The sequence below is a fragment of the Corythoichthys intestinalis genome, chromosome 4, assembly GCF_030265065.1.
Source record: "Corythoichthys intestinalis isolate RoL2023-P3 chromosome 4, ASM3026506v1, whole genome shotgun sequence".
Taxonomy (NCBI): domain Eukaryota; kingdom Metazoa; phylum Chordata; class Actinopteri; order Syngnathiformes; family Syngnathidae; genus Corythoichthys; species Corythoichthys intestinalis.
The window spans coordinates 28,795,550-28,819,275 of NC_080398.1; the positions used below are offsets into that span (position 1 = coordinate 28,795,550).

A 23,726-nucleotide genomic window follows, 5' to 3' on the forward strand; every position below is an offset into this window, starting at 1 on the left:
TATCGGACATTATTATCAAGTAGTATGCCATGTATGCCTACGGTGAATCTACTTAATTAGTTGTGCACTCCCGTACACGTTTTTATTGACGAATATTTTCCTGGGGTGAATTTTGTTCCATGGAATCATATTTTGTACTTTGGATGATTCAAAGGAGCTACTGAGAAGTATCTTGGAATTGGAGGTGGAGTGCCGTCCTCTTCACAAGATGATTATTTCTCCAAATGTACAATTCAAGGTAATGCTTGGCAATGTCGTGTACATAGTTATGAGATCAAGAATCAATAAAGATGCACATAAAGTTACAATTTTAATACATTTTTACAAAAATATGGGCCCCTTGGCATTATTTTGCCTAGGGCCCCCAAATGGCCTGGGCTGGCCCTGCTAATAGGGGAAGAACGGGGTTGGTTGTAACACTTGTGATAACTCAAACACCAGAGGATGGTGTTGGGCAATGAAATTATCAAAAATGCGACTGAGGGGGCTGGCAGTGATCAAACGTTCGAAATGATTGTGACAACCAACCCCTTTCGGTCCCACTCAAAGATAAAACATTAAGACTGGTAAGCCATAAATACAGTGCCTTGCAAAAGTATTCGGCCCCCTTGAACCTTGCAACCTTTCGCTACATTTCAGGCTTCAAACATAAAGATATAAAATTTGAATTTTTTGTCAAGAATCAACAACAAGTGGGACACAATCGTGAAGTGGAACAAAATTTATTGGATAATTTCAACTTTTTTAACAAATAAAAAACTGAAAAGTGGGGCGTGCAATATTATTCGGCCCCCTTGCGTTAATACTTTGTAGCGCCACCTTTTGCTCCAATTACAGCTGCAAGTCGCTTGGGGTATGTTTCTATCAGTTTTGCACATCGAGAGACTGACATTGTTGCCCATTCTTCCTTGCAAAACAGCTCGAGCTCAGTGAGGTTTGGATGGAGAGTGTTTGTGAACAGCAGTCTTCAGCTCTTTCCACAGATTCTCGATTGGATTCAGATCTGGACTTTGACTTGGCCATTCTAACACCTAGATATGTTTATTTTTTAACCATTCCATTGTAGATTTGGCTTTATGTTTTGGATCATTGTCCTGTTGGAAGATAAATCTCCGTCCCAGTCTCAGGTCTTGTGCAGATACCAACAGGTTTTCTTCCAGAATGTTCCCGTATTTGGCTGCATCCATCTTCCCGTCAATTTTAACCATCTTCCCTGTCCCTGCTGAAGAAAAGCAGGCCCAAACCATGATGCTGCCACCACCATGTTTGACAGTGGGGATGGTGTGTTCAGGGTGATGAGCTGTGTTGCTTTTACGCCAAACATATCGTTTTGCATTGTGGCCAAAAAGTTCAATTTTGGTTTCATCTGACCAGAGCACCTTCTTCCACATGTTTGGTGTGTCTCCTAGGTGACTTTAAACGAGACTTTTTATGGATATCTTTGAGAAATGGCTTTCTTCTTGCCACTCTCCCATAAAGGCCAGATTTGTGCAGTGTACGACTGATTGTTGTCCTATGGACAGACTCTCCCACCTCAGCTGTAGATCTCTGCAGTTCATCCAGAGTGATCATGGGCCTCTTGGCTGCATCTCTCATCAGTTTTCTCCTTGTTTGAGAAGAAAGTTTGGAAGGACGGCCGGGTCTTGGTAGATTTGCAGTGGTCTGATGCTCCTTCCATTTCAATATGATGGCTTGCACAGTGCTCCTTGAGATGTTTAAAGCTTGGGAAATCTTTTTGTATCCAAATCCGGCTTTAAACTTCTCCACAACAGTATCTCGGACCTGCCTGGTGTGTTCCTTGGTTTTCATAATGCTCTCTGCACCTTAAACAGAACCCTGAGACTATCACAGAGCAGGTGCATTTATACGGAGACTTGATTACACACATTTGGATTCTATTTATCATCATCGGTCATTTAGGACAACATTGGATCATTCAGAGATCCTCACTGAACTTCTGGAGTGAGTTTGCTGCACTGAAAGTAAAGGGGCCGAATAATATTGCACGCCCCACTTTTCAGTTTTTTATTTGTTAAAAAAGTTTAAATTATCCAATAAAGGTTGTTCCACTTCACGATTGTGTCCCACTTGTTGTTGATTCTTGACAAAAAAATTAAATTTCATATCATTATGTTTGAAGCCTGAAATGTGGCGAAAGGTTGCAAGATTCAAGGGGGCCGAATACTTTTGCAAGGCACTGTATATACTGGTACAAAGACACCATAATAATGTCTGACATGAGTGATTTCTGGCATTAGTCACAAAACTCCTACTAAGTGCAGAGCATGTTTTCCCCACTCGTGCTCAGCTGGGGTAAAGAACAGACAAAGCAATAGCAGCCAGGTGGGCCGGCAGAGGGGGGATGAGAGGAAAGCCAGTGCAACAAAAAGGTACAAAAAGCATATACTCTGCCAAATCCGGAGTTATTTTCAGAGTGCAGCTTACCTTATTTCTTTTAACTGTCACGTGTGCTATCATAACAAGCGTGCAAACTAGCAAAAGCAAACAAGAGTCACACATTAAACAGCACGGCGAGAGTATTAAAATCACCATGGTAATCACCCTCAACACTGGAGGATGCAGTGACACTTTACGGGCTGCGTCATGCTCGCACGCGGGCAAACTTATTCCTTTCACACGCCTCGGAGGGCCGAATTTTCCGCTCGTTCAGCACGTTTTCTTATAAGACCTCTGTTTGCTCTGCGCAGGACCTCTCTCGCTGGCGGTCAAGTAAGACTCAGCGAGGGCCTCTGGAGGAGGGCTGGAGGGAAGACCACCAGCCCATCATGTGCTCTTACAAGAGGGTGCAGTGCAGTTTCGAAGTGTTGGGCCTCCAGACGATGGCTGAGGATTTCCTACACAAAGTGAGCCTGAGCTTTTGTCTAAATGCACAAAGAGTGGAATTTGGGCAATATTTTGCTTATGCATGCACTCAAATATTACTGAATTCATTAGTGCAAGCATATTCAATCTGCCGCATTTCTTCAATTAGCAGACAAGATTGTTTCTTTACGTAACAATGTTAATTGGGAGTACTTTTTTTAACCCATTCATTGCCATAGACAGAGATCAATGTCAAATCTAACTGAGATCATGTTTCAGTGCCATTGACTGCGTTAGACTGCTATTCCATTTTGACTGGGAGGGATTGGCAGTAGGAGTGGGAAACTCATGGTACCTCACGATACAATACGATTTGCGATACAAAGCTCACGATAACGATGATCTGACGATATGGCGATACAACGACAGCAGTCAGCAAATCCATCTAGGATATTTTACAAACAACTAATACACAGAAAACAAGCTTCTGCTGTGAATTGGAATGAGTTTATCATTAGTAGAAGTCCAATCCATTTGAACTGGGAGGGTGGCAGCGAATGAACGAATCATTCGCTGCCAACCCTCCCACTTCAAATGGATTGAACGTCTATTGCCGGTAGTGGCAGCCAATGCCAGGCAATGAGGTAATTATGGGCCATTTAAGGTCATTTACCTGTTCATGTTCAATTACTTCCTGTTGATTTTGGGGTATTTTATGGGTGTCTTCCTGTGTATTTTGAGTTACAGAACAGGAAATGACCTGGGAGTCACCCAGATGAATAGGCAGTTACTCAAACTCAACAGAAAATGACCTGTAAATGCCCTAAAATGAACACCAAGTGACCTGTAAATGCCCTGAAAATCGGACAGAATGAATGTTGTTCGAATGAACGAACTTTCCCAGTCTAAATGGATTGGGCGTCGAGCACCGTCAATGGAGCCTTAGAGTTAACAGAGACACTATTATGGTGGAAGATTTTGTTAGCAACATTGAAGCCTTTTCAAACGATATCTCGATTCTTGGCAGAAGCATATCAATAACCTTTTGGGATACAAAGTATCACGATATATCACCATTTCGATATTTTGTCACACCCCTAATTGGCAGCGATCGTACAATTGATGATTTAGGAATACAAGTAGACCCTGGATTACAAATGAGTTCAGTTGCTGTGCTGGCGATGTCACCCGAATTTCCGCTTAAGTCGGAATTTACCCTTTAAGTATCCCTGAATAACAAAATAACTATCTAAAAAGTCCAAGAGACTTCTATTTTGCTTAATGATGGAGGATACACTGCCGGCTGGTGGCAGCGTTGGGTCTGGCTGGACTGTCACCTTGTATGACTGAGGAGCAGACTCGTCATTGATAAAGGACAGCTACGTTCTGGTTTGTCCCACATAAGGCTGTAAGTTGTTTCAGCTAAAATAATGTATGTGTATGCATTTAAGATTAGGTTTCTAGCTACAGTTTGTGGAGTTATGTGTGAGCGATTTGCTATGAGAATTGTAAGTTAGCATTCGTAGCATTTACGATAGCAGACTTTTGTTAGGCAAATTAGGCTAATTTAATCTACTAAATTTACATATTGATCAGACTAGATGGCCCTTTAAAGACCAATTATTTTGTGTCAAGTGTTTTATTGTTAAAATGTGTGTTGTTTTAAACATAAGTGTACATTCTTATGTGTATTACAGTTTTATAAATTGTCAAAAGTGACGGAAGTCAAGAACCTCAAAACCACAATTGCCTTGTTTGCCGTCTGTCAAGTTGAACAACTTCACGTTTAATGAGGATAGAGCACGTCATATTAATGAAGTAAAGTAAAAAACAAGATACTGTGAGGCACAATAAGGGACTGTTTACGCGACAAAAAAAAAAAAAAAGACCGGAGACAACTTGACAGACGAGACTCCAGCATCGTAAAGTCGAAATCATGTAAGTCGTGTATGTCATAACCAGAGGTTGCGCTAGACATTTTCGTTGTCTGTCATTTTGACTGACAGGGTCATAAAAATCCGGTCATAATCTATTTTTACCCGTCAATTAAATTTTTAAAATGATAATGATGACATATTCAATAGTATTTAGTTTTCATTCATTTTTAATTAATATTGTAACGCTTGCTTGGCGGCGAAAAATTAGACACGGAAGTCGTGGTATTTTTCTCCCTCTTTTTACTCTGCTTACCGCCAACACCAACAAAACAACAACTCCGCCCCCAAAGAAAAAGAGGCAACTATATAGACCCCAATCACCAACGTCACACAATGATCTTAATTGTGGTTGTCAGCCCAAAATCTTCTAAATATATATTAAATGCATCTTACCAGATATAAAATGACTACTACATAGTCTGTGGTGATCGTTTGGTGCCCAGATTTCTTGTCGAATTACAGCAGTCCATCTCGCTCTCCTCTTCGGGTCTCTCAGAATACGGTAGAACTTCAAGTCTCTCCGTCTATCTTATCTGTTACTGCAACCAACCGCCACACACGCCTTCACCATTTTGATTATTAATGTTAACGAGCAGAAAAACACGCCGTAATAGGAGGCGTGTACGTAGCGGTAATGTGTAAACACAGCCGACGCACAATATGGCGGCTCCAGTCAGGGGGGCGGAGTTGTGACGTCATGTGATTGGGGTCTATACACAGGCGGCAATCTAGTCCACCAATTGGATGACGCGCTGGCACACCGGGTGCACCAATAAGAACCTCGCGTTGATGTGTCAATCACGGTGCCGCCGCCAGAACCCAGTGACGCTACAATATTCTGACAGAATAGCCAACGACGTCATGCATTAAGAGAGACAATAGCTAATTAATATGCTCACTCGCCACCCTGTGGTCTGGGGTGTGAATTGCAACCTGTCAAAATGACGGACGGACTTCAGTTTTTTCCGTCACCGTTTTAAAAAACCGGTCAACGACGGAAAATATTCGGTTAACGCGACCCCTGGTCATAACCCAGGGACTACCTGTCATCAAAATTAGAGTTGTCCAATAATGACCTTTTAAGCGATATCTCGATATTGTCCAACTCCAAAAATCCGACACCGATATTGATAGATGCGGCCGCGGACTTAACATATTCATTATTTTTCAATCATTGTTGTTCATTTAAGTTTTGCACCAAGAATGCAAATTGTCTGCTCACATAACAAATCCCAAGCATATTAGTTTGGAGACATCTAATGGTCAATAAGCATAACTGCTGTGCTACACTTTGACCAGTCCTTGTACAAAGTCAGAAGGCTTCTACATTCACTTTGAAGGCAACATGCATATTGGCCCAAAACCGATAATGAAAACCAGATAACATCGGTCAACTCTACTCAAAACAGCAAGTTATTTAAGAGAACTGAAGCATTTGATTTATGTATACTTCAAGTATTTAATTTGATGAGGTTTTTTTTCAAATGGAAGAAGATATTTTATAGTTACTACACTATTTATGTCAAGTGTAACTGGAGTTTAAACTAAAATCTAAGCAATATTATGGAGGAATACATTCACCCATAATTCACAAACGTCCCTGAAACATAAACAGGCACACAACATTGTGGCATAGTTGAATCATCACATCCCAAGTCTACAGGAAAGACCATTAAATCTTCCCATAACGTAAAATCATATTTAACGCCGGGTAGGGATCTTGTTTACAACATGCGGTAAATCCTTTTGGTTAACAACTAAGTTCAAATTGCCTCCGCAGTTAACTCTTGATTGTGTGAATGAGACAGTCAAAATTCAAGGCTTGTAGGGAAAAGGAAATATTTATTCCAGTCGCCATTATTACATTAAGAGGATGATACTAATTAGGGTGTCACTGTGAAAACAATGAACACCAAAACACAAAAACCCAAGAACAAAATATTACGTAGTTTTGATGGACAAGTGCATTTACAGGGAAAGGATGTGACATAATGGACAGGCGAGGAGTTTTATGATCTTGTTATCTCTGTTTTCTTTAGAACATCCGCGACATTCTCCTGATTGGTCACAGGCAAGCAGTCGCTTGGGTGGACGAATGGCACGGTGGGTCAAAGAACACACAAAAAAACACATCGGTCATATCGTCCTTGTATGACTTTATTCCTTAAGCATTCATAGTTATGCAAAAACAAGTCACCACCCCAGTCTAACTAAACAAATATTCAAAAGAATTACATTGAATAATTACTGCTGCCAGCAAGTTATTTAACCCGAATCATTGCAATGAGTAGCGTCACATTTCTTAAATAATCATGTGGGAAGTCATATCCCGTGGAAAAAAGATGTCCATAGTAATTGAAATAATAATTAGCTGTTCTTCACTATCCCTTTGGGCAAATTCAATTGATGCTGTTTGCCATTATTGCATTACACAAGCAAAATCCCCAAACGCATGCACAATGGAACGCACAGCACAGCATGGATTAAGAGAGACATTACAATGTGTTGAAACTGGAAATGAAAAAAAAAAAATCATTAATGGTGATGCTTATAACATTGAAAATGACATCTAAAACGCAAAATTACAGCATTGTCATTGAAGTTCAACAAAATAGCAACGTAACCCAAATTTCTGCGCAAGACGGAATTAACCCTTTAAGTACCCTTAATCTCAAAATAACTGTTCAAAAACAAAACAAAAAAATAAAGTAAAAAAAAAAAATGGATGGATGGATGGATGGATGGATGGATGGATGGATGGATGGATGGATGGATGGATGGATGGATGGATAGATAGATAGATAGATAGATAGATAGATAGATAGATAGATAGATAGATAGATAGATAGATAGATAGATAGATAGATAGATAGATAGATAGATAGATAGATAGATAGATAGATAAACAGATAGATGGCTTAACATCAATCACACCATAGTTCTCACAACTGTGATTTATTTATTTGTCACCGTCAAACTATGAACACACATTTAGAAAATACAATCATGACAGAGCATACAATAATGCTATTAAATAAATCAATACGGACATATTTGCTTACAAAAACTTACCTAAAAGGCTGCACAGTAATACCGGGGAAAATACGGTCCAAATCTTGGGTAATTAAACAAGGAAAACAACGCCAGCTATAAGTGCCACCAGTCCAGCGGTGAAAACGAATGCTGTTCAATAAGCTAGCGGGCTAATAGCGAGCTAACAGGGGGCATCACCAAGCCTGCACAGTTTACCCTTTCTCTGCCTTCTTGTAATGTCAACTGGCGTTTACCCCGCTTCCCAATGTGAAAGCAACGCTCGAAACTGGCAGTAGCGCTGGCTTGATGTCAAACGGGTCCGAGTGCAACAATGTGCAATATGCAATTAGAGATCAACCATTAACATTTAATTAATAACAAAATTAAAGGGATCCACAGATAGAAAGACTTATAGTTCTTAAAATATAAACGTTACTATGAGTTCAAATAATTTGATATTTAAAATTCCTCTTGATGTTTTTGTTTGTACAATTTGTAATATTAGTTTAACTAATAGGTCTCCATTGTTGCTGACGTCACAGGGCGGTAATGTCACTGGGTTACACTGCCGGGTTTCCAGAGTGTGACTTATGTCATCTGTTCAACCCTTCTAATTTGAACCGGAGAGGAACATTTACTCATTCACTCCCACCGGTGCAACCCCCTTCGCTCCTGGCCGGTTTATATAATTTTGATTGATTTTGCAAGGCCCATCGAAAATTCTGTTTTATTGCTATATAGACATGGAACCCACCAAAAGAAATATTAGACTCTCTTCTTTCAGCAGAAAAAAAGTTAGTTCATATCTTTTCCATTCTTTAGAAAGTTTGAGAAATTTTCCAATTTCTGATGAAAAAACAGAGAAATTGAGCTTTTTGTAAACGCATCGTTTCAAACTTTGACTTTAACACAGCTATTTTTTGCTTTAGTTACATCCCAAACATCTAAATAATGTTTTCCTTTTACAAAATAACATAAACAACAAGACAAATAGAGCTTTTGATAGCAAAGTAACAAATTATTTACACATAACTAACTGAGAGATGACTCTGTTGTGGCTGCGACAGCCGGAGTAAACTTTTCCCCATCGTCGCCTGTCTCGTAAAGATGGATTTTTTTGAGTCTTTCTTTTGTGGTGACCACTGCCTCGTGGCGGAGTTCGCCTGGGGAACTTGTGTTCCTGGGGGGGAACTGGTTTGGCCGTGCGCGTTTCCGGCTGAGTCGCGGGACACTGGAGGGTGCAGGTGACACGAACGGCCGAGCACGGCGGTGTGGGCTCTGCTCGGGGAGCAGCACGGACTCAACGGCATCGTCCTCTGCACTTGTGGTCCTGGTCGTTCTGCTCGGTTGTCCAGCGCCTGGCATCCCGGGCATCCTCCCGATTGTTGTGCTCGGTCATCCGCCGCCTGGCATTCTGAACGTCCATTCGGTCGTCTTCCGCCGGCGCCCCGGCCGTGCGGCCCAGCCATTCGTTCCGTTGAATCGGGTTGCAGGTCTTACCAAATTCGCTACTGCCCTGCAGTGGCCAGTTTTATTACTTTAAAATGGATTTTCAGCATTGTGCTTTGGAGCTAAGTTGAATCAGAACTTAAGAGCTGTCTCTTGTGAAAAAAAAACATAAAAGACGTATAAATACGTCTTTGGGACACTGAAACAATTAAAAATTGAACATACACGTTTTTGGGAGCAAATGACTTAATGAGGATGACAGCACTGTCGATATTTCACAAAACGAGCAGAAAAAGCTAATTGAACAGGAAAGATGGGACGAGATGAAACGAGAGTATGACAAAACCGGTGTTCTGCCAAAATGTGCAACACCGGCGAAATGTCTGACAAGAGGCGAATCTGACACCCAAAGTACTACTGTGCGCTTTCAGCCTGTTTTGTTTAAATGCATACAGACAGAACATACGAAAAATGCCGTACGAAAATACTTAAACATAAGGGTTATAAGGGTGGTTTAAATACGCTATGTAACTAATGTGGTCAACAGATCAACCATTTTCTTTAAAGCTACTACATGAAAACACCATGCTTACATGCAAAAGGTATTTTGAGGCAATGAAAAAGTAATAAAAGACTCAATAAAAACACAAATAGTATACTCGCTGCTTTTACCCAATGTGCGCATGTGTCGGACGTCTTGCCAGGTAGAACGAATTGCAGATGACCGGTAGTGTCAGTCTAGTGAGTGACAAACTACGTAATCACCCCGAACGTCCACTGCGCGCATAAAACATGGCGCCCTCTGTAGGTCAAAACATGAACTGAATATTATTGATTTTTAAATCAATGGCAATATTTTATGTTTCTAATAACATGTTTTAGTAAAAGAGAAGAAACGTAGCTTATTACAGCTTACAAGTCTTTAAGTCCTCCATGAATGACAAATAATATATTCTATCATTGCTGAGAAGTGGCGGACAAGACACTGTTCAGCGACTTTAAAAAAATTAAAAAAAAAAAAAAAAAAGAAGAACGACTGGAGACAAATGGCGGAAGAGCATCATATAGTCAGGTACGTCGTAACCCAGGGGCTATGATATTATAACAATGACAATGTTTTTGGACAATGCCAACTTTTGTTTTTCCACCTCAAAGCTTAATGGCAGTATCGGCTCTATATTTTCTGCTGGAATTGGGTCAAAAACCGCACACTCAACGCATTATTCAAAACCCGGATGGATAGGCCTGAGCCACAACAAAAAAGAAACGTGGTCATTACTTCAAGGTTTGCTGTAATGAAATGTTAAAAATCTGCAGTAGAAGTTTAATATGAGAAAGTAAGAACATTTCCACACACGCACAGGGGACTGGGTATAAACAGCTGTGTAGCCTGAAGAAAAAACACTTTTTAAGAAGGCTAATGGGGGGGAAACGCAATCCTTTTTGCGAGTAGAGCATAAAGATTGGACGCTGATTGGACTCTGGAGCATGTGGTCTGATGAGTCCCAAGTGAAGCTATTCTGGAATGATGGGCCTATCAGAGTAAGCACAGAGCCACAAAGGAAACCAAAACTGGGTCAGCTGACAAGATGAATGTACTGAATGAGCACATTTTTCCATCAATGGATTTTTATTTTCATGATTTCATGGTGACAATATTGAGAGTCATCTAAAATGAGAAAGAATCATGTAACTTTCCCACTTCATGGGTAGCCTACTCCTACTGTATTGATGCTTTTCCACTGACAGGTAAGTCAATACATGCTTTTTCAGCTCAGGAGCAACATTTTTGCATTTACTGTCTGTACTTGAGTTTTTTGTCTTGTTATGGATTTTTTAGACACATATTCACTAATGGTAATGTCTTCGTAACCAATTTCCGTATTTTCTCCATAAAATGTGAGCCCGACATCAAGTTTAGTTGATGTTTGACCAAGTTTAGGTGAGATAATCTGCAGAATTGACGTTATTTACCTGAGTCAATTGGTTTCAAGGTGACGAATATGAAAGCACACTGGTCAGTTGCAAGTTGGTACCAGATGGTGTTTCACTACATTTAAAAAAAATAATAATACATCCAAATAGTCATGCTAACTAAAGATTATTAGTATACATAACTCAAATTCTTCAGTTCTCTTACACATTTTTGAGTATTTCTAACTCATTTTATCAATTTATTATTCTGAACTTGATTCGATGATCTGAATTAAAGTGTGGGCTAAACTTAATTTTATGAGTAAACTGAACTAGAAATTTTATGTTGCGTGAACTTTGTTTTAGCCTCACTCTGAATGCCTTCAAAAGAGCGCAGTCACCTGGGCATTCTGCCAGGGTGCTTATCTAAGTTGTCAGGGCACTCCACTACCAAGGTGGCAGCCGGGGTTCAAACCCCAGTAGGAGCAAAATATTATGTATATATTTAGTCCATAGTTAAAATGTCCCACATATTTTTGCATATGAGTCCGAGTCACCTGATTTTGAGGATCTTCGGAATTGAAGTTAGCCTTTGAAGTCTATTCAGGAAAAAAAACACATTGAACTGTTTTTTCCCCCCCTAATTCTAATAAAGATCTCCCAACATTATTGCATATAAGAGGGTTATTTAAAAACAATCCACAATTTTTTTTCATGTGCAAATAAGTTGTGCCACACAAAATAATGCTGCAAATTCATTACACTTAAATTTTGCCAGTCCTCCCAGTCTAAGGCTAGGTTCAGACAGCAGGTCTTAATGCACAGTTCCAATTTTTTGTCATATCGGATTTTTTGGCGTGCCAGTTCAAACTGCCTTTGTCAATTGGGAACTGAAGGAATTCGCCCCCCCCGGCCAAGCCGCACGGAAACGGCAACAGCCGAACGGAAATGGTGCTCCGCTGCTTACCGCTTCCGCGAGTCAACCAGGAGGGCCGATATTCCGTGCGTTCACCTCTTGTGAACCCTTTGTACTGACTCCATGTTCCAAAAGGTTGAAGAAGGCTCACCGAAAACAGGTTGACAATTTATTCGTCGACAATGGTCAAAAAACAAGGCAAAAACAGACGACGGAGGGACAATTCTGGATCCAGGGTCATCAAAACAACGGCTACATAGCAATGTTTCCGAGCAGCGAATCGTTTGTTGTCTCAGTGTCCAGTGTTTTTGAAGGCTACGGTGGAGTGGGCCGGGCAGAAGGTGTGGCTGAGTGTTGTCTTGGGATAATCCCTCTGTGGCCGGTTTTGGGCGGTTAGGTTCGTGCGTGGATGGGATGTGGTTGCCACAGCGACCGATGCTGGTCTTGACGTCCCAAGCGCCCACTATCAACTTTGTTATCCTGGCTGGGCGAGACGCTACTTGTTTTAGGACAGAGCGCCCTGCTCTTTGTCCTAGGAGTGGCGTCAATCTTGCTCGTGACGCACACGTTGGGCTTCTTTGATGAGATGGCGTTGTGTATCTATTCTGCTTCTTTTCATTAAACTATGGTGTGCTATTTATTTTATATTAGGTGTGTTAGAGTAGTACAGTCCTACAGTAAATATGCGAAATGATACTATTCCCAGATTAATTATATTACGTGTGTTAGAGTAATGCAAACAGTTATATGGTGTGTGCGAGAAAGTTAACTATTCCCTTCAGACCGTTGAAGTATTATGCATGCGCACTAATTCGATACACGTTGATCAAGCTGACCCGCATGCTCAGAAGCATCAAAACAAATGACTACGCATGCTGGCTCTACATCATTCCAGGGTGATCATATTTTGATTTACAAAAAGCTGACACAAATAACAGACATGTATGTGAATGTATGTGTATAATGTAATTGCTGAATAAATTCCGATTTAGGAGACTTGACAGTTCAGACAGCAGCCACTTTCAGGAAAAATGTAGACAGATCGAATTTTAACCACATATGAAAGTGACCTGGATCGGATTTGAAATGGTCCACTTTTATGCAACTTGTCCCGTTCAGACCGTCAAGTTAATGCCTCACTTGAGTCGGAAAAACACGAAAAAATTGGATTTGTGCATTAAGACTTGCGGTATGAATCTAGCCTCACCGTCAATGGCAACCAATGAGTTGATACTTAAATAAAAATGAATACAGTGATTCCTTGCTACTTCCCTCATGAAACTTCGCGCCCTCAGTCCATCGCAGATTGCGTAGTGTCACTCTCCCTTCCTCCCTCTCCCTGCTCTTTGTTGGTCAGGCAGTGCACTGGAGTTGCTTATTAAAGTTAACGATGATTGACAGATAGTTAAGCTTTGATCTTGCCAGAGACGCCTGTAAGCCGAGACTTCGAAGCGCCGCATGCGTCAACATCATTTAATTTGTTAAACAGTTGCTGTGGCAACTCATTGTGTGTAAGTGAGCAGCTTGAGCAGATTTGAGTGGACTCACTCAATGAAACACTTAATAAAGACAAGCACTTTTTAAATCTTATCTAACTGCAAAAATACAAAGGATCACTGAACATTTTAAAAACACGATTTTTTTGACAACCTAATTCTGATCCTCTGAAAATGAAGCGATTGGGCCCCATTTTCGTTCAAATGATCGGATTGTTAAAATGTTTAGTTCAAACTACTTAACTGACGTCCAGTTTACTTAGAGTGTTGAGTTTACAGTGTTTTCTTTTATCCCATTGAATCTGGAACTTTGAAACTTTAGCTGAAATTGAAATGTCAAGTTTCAGTCTCTAGTGGCATCTTCGGGCAAGTTTTAGAGCGAATATTGCGTAAGGTTAAAAATATCTATCGATAGGTGAATTTACAGGTAGAAAATTAGGTTGAATAACAGTAAACTCTACGGTCTCCACTTTGCTGCAGCGTTCTTTTTTTGAATGAATTACCTCTTACCAACTGGCTAGTAGAATTGTGTGAGTCACTTTCACAGATAGGTTGCCTGCCATTGTTCAGACTTCAAATTTGCTCAGCAGTAATAAAAATGGATTAAATATTGGAGTATGTGATGTTTACTTTATAAGGCAGACTGACAAAATAATCTGTGTATTTATGTGTTTCCCTCTCACAGGGCTAAGCTTGGAGGAGGTGAGAGAGTATGAAAAGATGATGCAAAAGAAGACCAACAGTAAAGTCAAACAAAACATTGGTAAGAACAGGAATGCGATGGGTGGCATACATACAGTCCCTGACAAAAGTCTTGTCGCTTATTCGTTTTGTAGAAACAATTGCTAATAACCTGACTTTTAATTATTCAATTGGTTTCAGAAATGGCTCATATGAAAGCTAAGACCCTCCCAAACGATGTTGAATGTACAAAAATTATATTTGTTACACTTTAAAAAGATTTATCATTTAATAAAGACATAAAGGTCAAATTTTGGCAAGACAAAAGTTTTGTCGCCTACAGAAAGTAGTGTGAAAATTGAACAAAAAATGTACTTCAAGAGGAGCCAGTTGAGGTGGCTCGGGCATCTGGTTCGGATGCCTCCTGGACGCCTCCCTGGAGAGGTGTTCCGGGCATGTCCCACCGGCGGGAGGCCCCGGGGTCGACCCAGGACACGCTGGAGAGACTATGTCGCTCGGCTGGCCAGGGAACGCCTTGGAATCCCGCCAGAGGAGCTGGCTGAAGTGGCTGGGGAGAGGGAAGTCTGGGCTTCCCTGCTGAAGCTGCTGCCCCCGCGACCCGACCCCGGAATAAGCGGAAGATAATGGATGGATGGATGGATGGATGTACTTCAAATACAAAAATATGTTACATAACATAAGCGAATTAAGTAGTGGTGCTGTGAGATCCAAATTTAATATTTTGTATGACTTCCATGGGCTTCGGCAAGGATTCATACAATTTATTGATGAAGTCATCAGGAATATCAAAGAAAGCAGTCTTGCATGCCTCCCAGAGTTCGTCAACATTCTTGGGTTTCGTCTTCCATGCTTCCTCTTTCATCCTACCCCAGACATGCTCAATGATGTTCATGTCTGGTGACTGGGCTGGCCAGTCCTGGAGCATCTTGATCTTCTTTGCCTTGAGAAACTTTGATGTAGAGATTGAAGTTTGCGATGGAGCACCATCCTGCTGCAGAATGTGTCCCTTTTTATGGTTAGGAATGTAAGAGGCAGCTAAGATTTGTTGATATTTCAGACTATTTATCTTGCCTTCCACCCTGTCCAATTGAATAATTAAAAGTCTGGTTATTAGCAATTGTTTCTACAAAATGGATAAGCGACAAGACTTTTGTCAGGGACTGTACATCAATTTAGGCACTACTGAATTTGTAGTTCAGTGAACAATGTTGTTAGCAAGCCTTGTGAATTCCTGACAAATGTGCCTACAATCACATCTGTTTAGTCATCAACTTTAAATCAAATACTACCTCTTTTACCTGAAAAAAAAAAATGTTAATTTTAGGGCCGTCAAAATTATCGCGTTAACGGGCGGTAATTAATTTTTTAAGTTTAATCACATTAAAATATTTGACGCAATTAACATACATGCCCCGTTCAAACAGATTAAAATGACAGCTCAGGGTCATGTGCACTTGTTACTTGTGTTTTTCGGAATTTTGTCGCCCTCTGCTGGTGCTTGGGTGCGACTGATTTTATGGGTTCAGCACCTTGAGAATTGTGTAATTATTGACATCAACAATGGCGAGCTACTAGTTTATTTTTTGATTGAAAATTTTACAAATTTTATTAAAACGAAAACATTAACATAATATAACATTTCTATAACTTGTACTAACATTTATCTTTTAAGAACTACAAGTATTTATATCCATGGATCGCTTTAACAGAATGTTAATGTTAATGCCATCTTGTTGATTTATTGTTATAATAAACAAATACAGTACTTATATACAATATGTTGAATGTATTTATCGGTCTTGTGTCTTATCTTTCCATTCCAACAATAATTTACAGAAAAATATGGCATATTTTATAGATGGTTTGAATTGCGATTAATTACGATTAATTAATTTTTAAGCTGTGATTAACTCGATTAAAAATTTTAATCGTTTGACAGCCCTAGTTAATTTGTGAAATAAAAAAGTCCTTAACTTACGTCACAAGGTCTTTGAGTGTATTGAAGAAAAGAAGAAAAAAAAAGCAGCATGTAGACCGACTTAATCATAACATTGGAAGCTCACATTTTAAATGATAAGAAATTTACATTAAACTAGAATTTGTTCTGCAGTGTTGCCAACACGACTGCATTACAGTGTGAATTAATAACTCCGATGCTGAACAGAGGCCGGGTGCAGCACTTTCCCAGATGGCTGCCGTGCATCTGCGAGAGAACAAAATCGAGAGGCAAGAGCAGTCAGGAGGCATTTTCGCAATGCAAGGAACAGAGAGTGAGCTGGGTGGTGGGCAGAGGTTGGACAGAGGGGGGGATTGTTTTGCAGGCTGGCTCTCATGGAGGGATTATGCCGCTACGTGGCTCTGATAAACAGTGTAATGCAGCCACCTGGTGAACTTGTGCCGTCACCAGACCTTCACCACATAAATAAGCAGACATTGCAGTACTTAGCTGCAAATGTCAGGGCGTGTGTGTGCATGTGCATGTGTGTAGATGTGTGTGTGTGGGCACCCTGCCCCCTGCTGGTTTTTGTCATACATATCAACTGGATGCAGAGCTGGCATTACAACCACTGGCAAAAAAAAAAAAAAAAAAAAAAAGATGGAATCACTTGTCTTGAAGGATGTTCGCTCTGTTGTTTTATTGTGTCGGGGGAAAAAAGCTGATCCTTGACATGAACCAAAACTAAAGTCGTTTCAAATGGCAACTCTCTGGTTTTAAGAGAGTTTCGGTAACGTTTAAATTTTCAACCAAGCAAATGGAGAAAAAAAAAATATGGATGGGTGTTGTTACATCGTCAATAAATGCACAAATTTATGTGACATTTTGGATTCAATTATTATCAAATTAGTTGAAAGACTAAAGATTATGAAATATATATTCAAGATGAAAATGCATCTTGCCATCGTGCAAAGTCTGTGAAAGCACACATGGAAAGTCAATGCCTTAGCCTGTGACTAATTCAGATCTCAATCCAAGTCAGAATATGTGGGGGATGGAGAAGAAAATGGTCCATGACAAGGCTCCAATATGCGTTTTTATTTCCTCAGAATGGAGTGATTCTGTACCCTTTTTCCCTCTGATTGGTCAGAGAAAGTTAACATTACAGACTTTGCTTATTATTTGAAAGCATATACAGGTAGTCCCCGGGTTAGGACGTACTCGACTTAAGCGATTTCGACTTTACGACGCCGGAGTCCCGGCCGCCATGTTTTCTCCAGCCGTTTTTTTTTTTTTTAATTACGTGTAACGTGTAAAAAGTACCTTATTGTACCTCAGAGTGTCTTATTTTTTGCTTTACTTTATCAATATGACATGTCCTGACTAAAGTTATTCTGCTTGACATGCAGCAAAACAAGGTAATTGTGCTTTCTGAACCTTTTTACTTCCTTCAATTTGTAAAGCTGAAACACAAATATGGACACTTATGTTCAAAACAACATGCATTTTTTACAATAAAACGCTTGACACAAAACAATTGGTGTTCCAACGTCCATCTAGTCTCATCACTATGAAAATGTAGTAGATTAAATTAGCCTAATTTGCCTAACAAAAGTCCGCTAGTTTAAATGCTATCAATGCTAAAGTATTTTCAATTCTCATAGCAAATTGCTCAAACTTAACTGCACAAACTGTTGCTCTAAACTTAATTTACAAATACATGCACAAAATATATTAGTGGAAACAACTTACAGGCTAATGTGGGCCATACCAGAGCGCAGCTGTCCTTTATCTTTGTCAGACGTGTCTGCTTCTCAGTCATACAAGGTGACAGTCCAGCCAGACCCAACGCTGCCACCAGAGGGCAGTGTATCCTCCAACACTAAACAAAATACAAGTAACTACAAACTTTTTGGATAGCTATTTTGAGATTTAGGGGTATTTAAAGGGTTAATTCCGAATTACGTGGAAATTCGAGTTATGTCGCCAACGTAGGACTGGAACTCATTTGTAACCCAGGAACCTGTAATGGTACCATTGGAAATAAATGGAGGTGTTTTGGGCAAATTGTTGTGGAACCGTACGTTCTTGGCAAAAATTGTAGACCACATTTTTATGCCTTTTCATTTCCTGTTTTTTCTTAATGTGTAAATTATGTGAATCGGAAAAAAATGTTGGACGAGATACAGTTTGGAATTTTAAATGTTTTTGGCCTTTGAAATTAATAGAGCTTTTTTTGTGTGTTGTTGAAAAACCTGTTTTTGTTACAGCCATAGACATTAGAGGTGAAATCCAAAGAGATCCTGCGTCACATTAAGTAATTGAACGTTTCAAAAACAAAGGAATATTTCTGCAAATACAGTATGAAGAGATTGTTTTGCAAGGCATCCCCACGTTTATTATTTTCAGTCTGGAGAAGCAGAGAGTTATCAGTATATGTTTGTAAAACACTACAGTATATTACATATATTTCAATACAAGCAAAATCCCACAGTACTATCAATGTAGTTTCTCATCACCATCTTGATGTGAGCAATATCAAAGGTAGAATTCCCAGTGTGGCCTCGCTCTCTCTCTCTTTCTCTCCATCCTCCCTTTCCTGTGTGTGTGAGATGATGAGACTTCAAGGTGCAACAAATCTGCAGTCATTGCTCAAGCGACTGCAGCTCGGCACGCGCCGCCATGACCCGTGCTTGCAGTCGCTACTCGCCGGTCTTGAGCACACAGACACATTTGCAAATTTAATTTCATTCATCCGTTGTAATAAAATTAAATGGATGTCATTTTACTCCGGTGAGTCGTAAAAAGTTGGCTTGTGTTACTGGAATAGCACGGAGCCGATCACAAGTCTGACTTCAGTGCAGGTAGGGTAGGTTGTAATCCCATCCTGAGTAGATTTGACTATAGTGGAAACTAGTCAATTCTCATGTAATTTATGTGAGTCATTTTCAATCTGGTTAGTGAACACAAAGCTATTTCTTTCTTTTAGGTGCTCCAACATCCACAGCTCCCATGTTCTCTCGTTCCATGTCGGTGACGGACGAACGTACCTTGAGGAAAATGGGAAGCACCGAAACTTCGGTGGATTCCAACGTTCCACATTTGAGCCGACTCAGCTCCACCTCTTCTGAATGAGGACTCGCACACAATATCAAACACAGTCCATGTTTTTCGTGACTTGTGTTTCTTCTGTCATGTACATAAAACACAAATATGTTTCTTCAGTAAGCTGTCAATAATATGGTCATTGGACATCAATGGCAATTGAACGAGCCCAGGCCTCCATCAAGTAGAACTGGAAAATTCAAACGGAAAATTTGCATGGGAATTAATGGGAATAAACTAGAGATACACAAAACTGAATCTTGGCTTTTTAATTTAGAACTTCAATATAATATATATTTTACCCTGATTTTTGAGTGGCCAAATTTACAAGATGTGTAAGTTATGAGTATTTTTTTTATATTTTGTGTATGTGGCGAGGCAAAATGTGAGGTACAAGAACATTTTGGATATTCTCACGAGCTATGTATTTTGCCAGGAGGTCTTGCATTTAAATTAGCACCTAATTACCCTAAATCTTCATAATTCCCATGGAATGTAATAGATGCTGATAGTTGTAGTACTAGAAGAGCAACTATGAAGGCAATGAAAACATTCTAAGCCCACAAAAATGATTCTTATTCCAGGGTTTCTACAGGTATCAGCAAATCTGATTTAATGCTTTTTAATGCCACTTTAAACTAATTTAATGCCCTTGCCCAACTGCAGATAGTTTCACACGCATAAATTGTTCATAGAGTTGTCCGATAATGACTTTTTAACCGATAACCGATATCCCCATAGTTAAACTTCAAAAGTTCGATACTGTTAGATGCGGTCGCAGACTTAACATATTATGGCTAATTGTATTGTATTGCCCCACAGGATACCTTCATAATGATAAATGTAACAACTTCAAGGTTTTCCCATAAACATTGTGAAAAATAAGGGGACAACTTCAACTGAGGTTTTGGAAAATGTGCCTATATGGCACCACTATATTCATTGTTGACATCAAAATAGTGCAAACATTAGCTTTTTTTTTCATCAAGTGCAAGTGCAAAATGCCAATAAAGCACTGCCATATCACATAATAATAAAGGCACGCAGCAGTACAGTGAATGAGTTATGTAATGAGTTTATAATGAATTATTTTTCAATCATTTATTGTCCATTTAATTTTTGCACCATGAATGCAAATGGTGTGCGCACATAAAAAAAACAAAGCATCTTAGTTTAGAGACATCTCATAGTCAGTCAGCATAAATGCAGTGCTAGGCTGTGACCAGCCCTTGAACAAAGGCAGAAGGCCTCTACATTCAATTTGAAGGCACATTGCATATTCGCCCAAAACCGATAATGAAAAATAGATGTCAAGATTATCCGATATCATTTTTAAATGATTTTATCGGGCATTATTATCAGCTACCCGATAATATCGGACAACTAATAAATTATGCAAAACAAATTTCTTTAACCGTCAATAAGTTTCTTTAATACTCTAATCGTCTATTTATGAATGCCTCGAATATTTAGTTTAATGCTTATGAATGCTTTTTTAAAGGTCTGACTTTTGACAAAATCCACTTAATAACTTTTAATGCTTATTAATGACCCACACAAACCCTGAATTCTGAAAATATTCAATTTAGAATATTTCCCAAAATCCCTCATTTTACCTTGTTTGGAATTTACTTGAACCTTGAAAAGCTGTAACTGCTCACCTGTTTGCAACTTTGCTACCGAGGCCTAACAATACTAATTCATATGTACATACCTATATTTATGAAAATAGTATTTCCAGAAAAAAATCCTTATCAAAGACATTTTAATCACATTTTTCATCAAACCTGTATGGTTTCATTCTGTGCTAATCTCAAGTGCGGGACCTTCATCACACAGTTTTGTTCAGCTCTGACCTTGTGGACTTGAGTTATTACAGTTTCATGTTTTATGACGAGTCATCAAATTTTACTGCCACATGCTCCACCCACACACAATGTCAAAATCAAACATTTTTTCACATTAATCTTTGGAATTAATCTCCAGCACTACCAGTTTGCTATTCAAGGACCTCTAGAAATAGCCAAAGTGAACTTAAAACGGTTTCTGTGTTTTTTTTTTAACATAGTTTTTTGAGACTTGTTTTTTGCGAGTCTACACACGATCAACAATTCCACCAAATTTTATGTAGATAAGTGAAACTGGCTTCAGGGGCTTGCTTTTTAAAATATTCCCAAGACTACCACAGAGGCGAATGAACACCCCTGAAAAATTCAGGATGCCTTGGAATTTAGAAAAGAGCTAAAAAATGGTGATTTATTTATCAATTTCCCTTGCCTGGTGGTCATAGCTGTAACGAATTCTGCGGACCACCAACCAGGCTCCAGTATTGTGTCCCAGCCACCAGTCTGCAGCCTACTGACAGATGCATAAGGTGTTTAATAGAGTGGATCTAATGAGAGCGCAGGGGGAAGAAGAGGGAGGCTGTCAATGCTATGGATCTGCTTCCCTCCGCATCTCGGCCAATAGGTCACAGCAGGTGTATTGACACGAGGCGCTGAGGCGTTGTATCGGGGCTTGATCTCTTGGCTGAGAGTTGCAAATGGGTCAGGCAGGGGCTAGCCTTCAATTATGAGTCAATAATGTAGCCATTTACAAGATTATTAGCTTCATTGAGAGAAAAAAAACAAAAAGACAGCATGAATTAGCACATTGTTGTATGTAGCATACTTTTTTCTATGAATCAAGTGGGAAATGTATCATGGTGTATTTTGTGTCATTAAATACAATTTCTTTGCAATTATTCACTGTAGGTGTGAAATCAGCACAGATAGGTGAGGAGAATGGACTCCAACGCATGTCGCCAAGCGTGTTTGATCAATATTGACCCGCATGGATAGACCAGCTGCTCGGGCCATCACATGCACCGCATGCCAACGCCTCCCTGATTTTACACCGGCGGTTCCGTGTAGAACGAGCCGGCAGTGCACGTGAAATGAGGCCAGGCAGAGAAGAGAATGGAAATTTAACAGATGCATCATGCACGCTCGTGTACTTTGTGTGGTGTGTGTGCTTGTATTGTGCTGCATGGCAGCCCTGCACCACCGGGGGTTTCAGCCAATGGGAGCGGAGCCCTGGTGAAGGCAGCAAACTCATCCATCTGTTGGGGGTTTCGAATAATCCCATTATTATAATACGCCATAGCCTTTTAAGATGATCAAAATAAGTTGCGCTCTTATTTGTGTGCTTGTATGAGCTATGAGGGTCTCAGCAATGCTTTTTGTTTTTTGCCCCACTCAAAAGGATTAATATCTGATGCATTGTCTACCCAGCCTTGGAGATATAGTGCATATTTTACATGAGAAAAATATCACTGTACGATCATGAATGGTCACTTCCTGTTTATCTTGAGGCATTTCCAGGTCACTTCCTTCTGAGTTTGAGGCAAATTCAAGGTCACTTTCTGTTGATTTTGGGGAAATATAACATCATTTATTTTTGGATTAGTTTTTAGTAAGTAGCAGGAAGTGACCCAGAACCTTACTTAAGTAAATTTTTTGGCTGCTCTAACCTCTGGTGCCCAGTGAAGTAGACATTTGATGTGCTAAAATGAGCAGAACCATACCACTTGTATTTGCGTTATTTTCGATATGCTTGGAGAGATATACAGTGGGGCAAATAAGTATTTAGTCAACCACTAATTGTGCGAGTTCTCCCACTTCAAAATATTAGCGAGGCCTGTAATTGTCAACATGGGTAAACCTCAACCATGAGCGACAGAATGTGGAGAAAAAAAACAGAAACTCACATTGTTGGATTTTTAAAGAATTAATTTGCAAATCATGGTGGAAAATAAGTATTTGGTCAATACCAAAAGTTCATCTCAATACTTTGTTATGTACCCTTTGTTGGCAATTACGAAGCCAAACGTTTTCTGTAACTCTTCACCAGCTTTTCACACACTGTTGCTTGTATTTTGACCCATTCCTCCATGCAGATCTCCTCTAGAGCAGTGATGTTTCGGGGCTGTCGTTGGGCAACACGGACTTTAAACTCCCTCCACAGATTTTCTATGGGATTGAGATCTGGAGACTGGCTAGGCCACTCCAGGATGTTGAAATGCTTCTTAAGAAGCCACTCCTTTGTTGCCCTGGCTGTGTGTTTGGGATTATTGTCATGCTGAAAGACCCAGCCACGTCTCATCTTCAATGCCCTCGCTGATGGAAGGAGATTTTCACTCAAAATCTCTCAATACATGGCCCCATTCATTCTTTCCTTTAGACAGATCAGTCGTCCTGGTCCCTTTACAGAAAAACAGCCCCAGAGCATGATGTTTCCACCCCAATGCTTCACAGTGGGTATGGTGCAAATCAGTATTCTTTTTCCTCCAAACACGAGAACCTGTGTTTCAACCAAAAAGTTCTATTTTGGTTTCATCTGGCCATAACACATTCTCCCAGTCCTCTTCTGGATCA

At 39.9% G+C, this 23,726-nt stretch overlaps 1 protein-coding gene across 4 annotated transcripts in view; it reads left to right on the forward strand.

The window, feature by feature from the left end:
• Nucleotides 1–21,993, forward strand: part of pitpnc1b (phosphatidylinositol transfer protein cytoplasmic 1b) — a 50,843-nt gene extending 28,850 nt beyond the window's left edge. For all 4 annotated transcript variants that reach the window (XM_057834839.1, XM_057834836.1, XM_057834835.1 and 1 more), the window contains exons 7-10: nt 2,709–2,864; nt 6,800–6,863; nt 14,254–14,331; nt 19,196–21,993. In XM_057834839.1, coding sequence (XP_057690822.1) covers nt 2,709–2,864; nt 6,800–6,863; nt 14,254–14,331; nt 19,196–19,341 — 444 coding nt within the window. In that variant the 3' untranslated portion in view covers nt 19,342–21,993. The remainder of the gene's footprint in view (nt 1–2,708; nt 2,865–6,799; nt 6,864–14,253; nt 14,332–19,195) is intronic.
• Nucleotides 21,994–23,726: the final 1,733 nt, after the last annotated feature.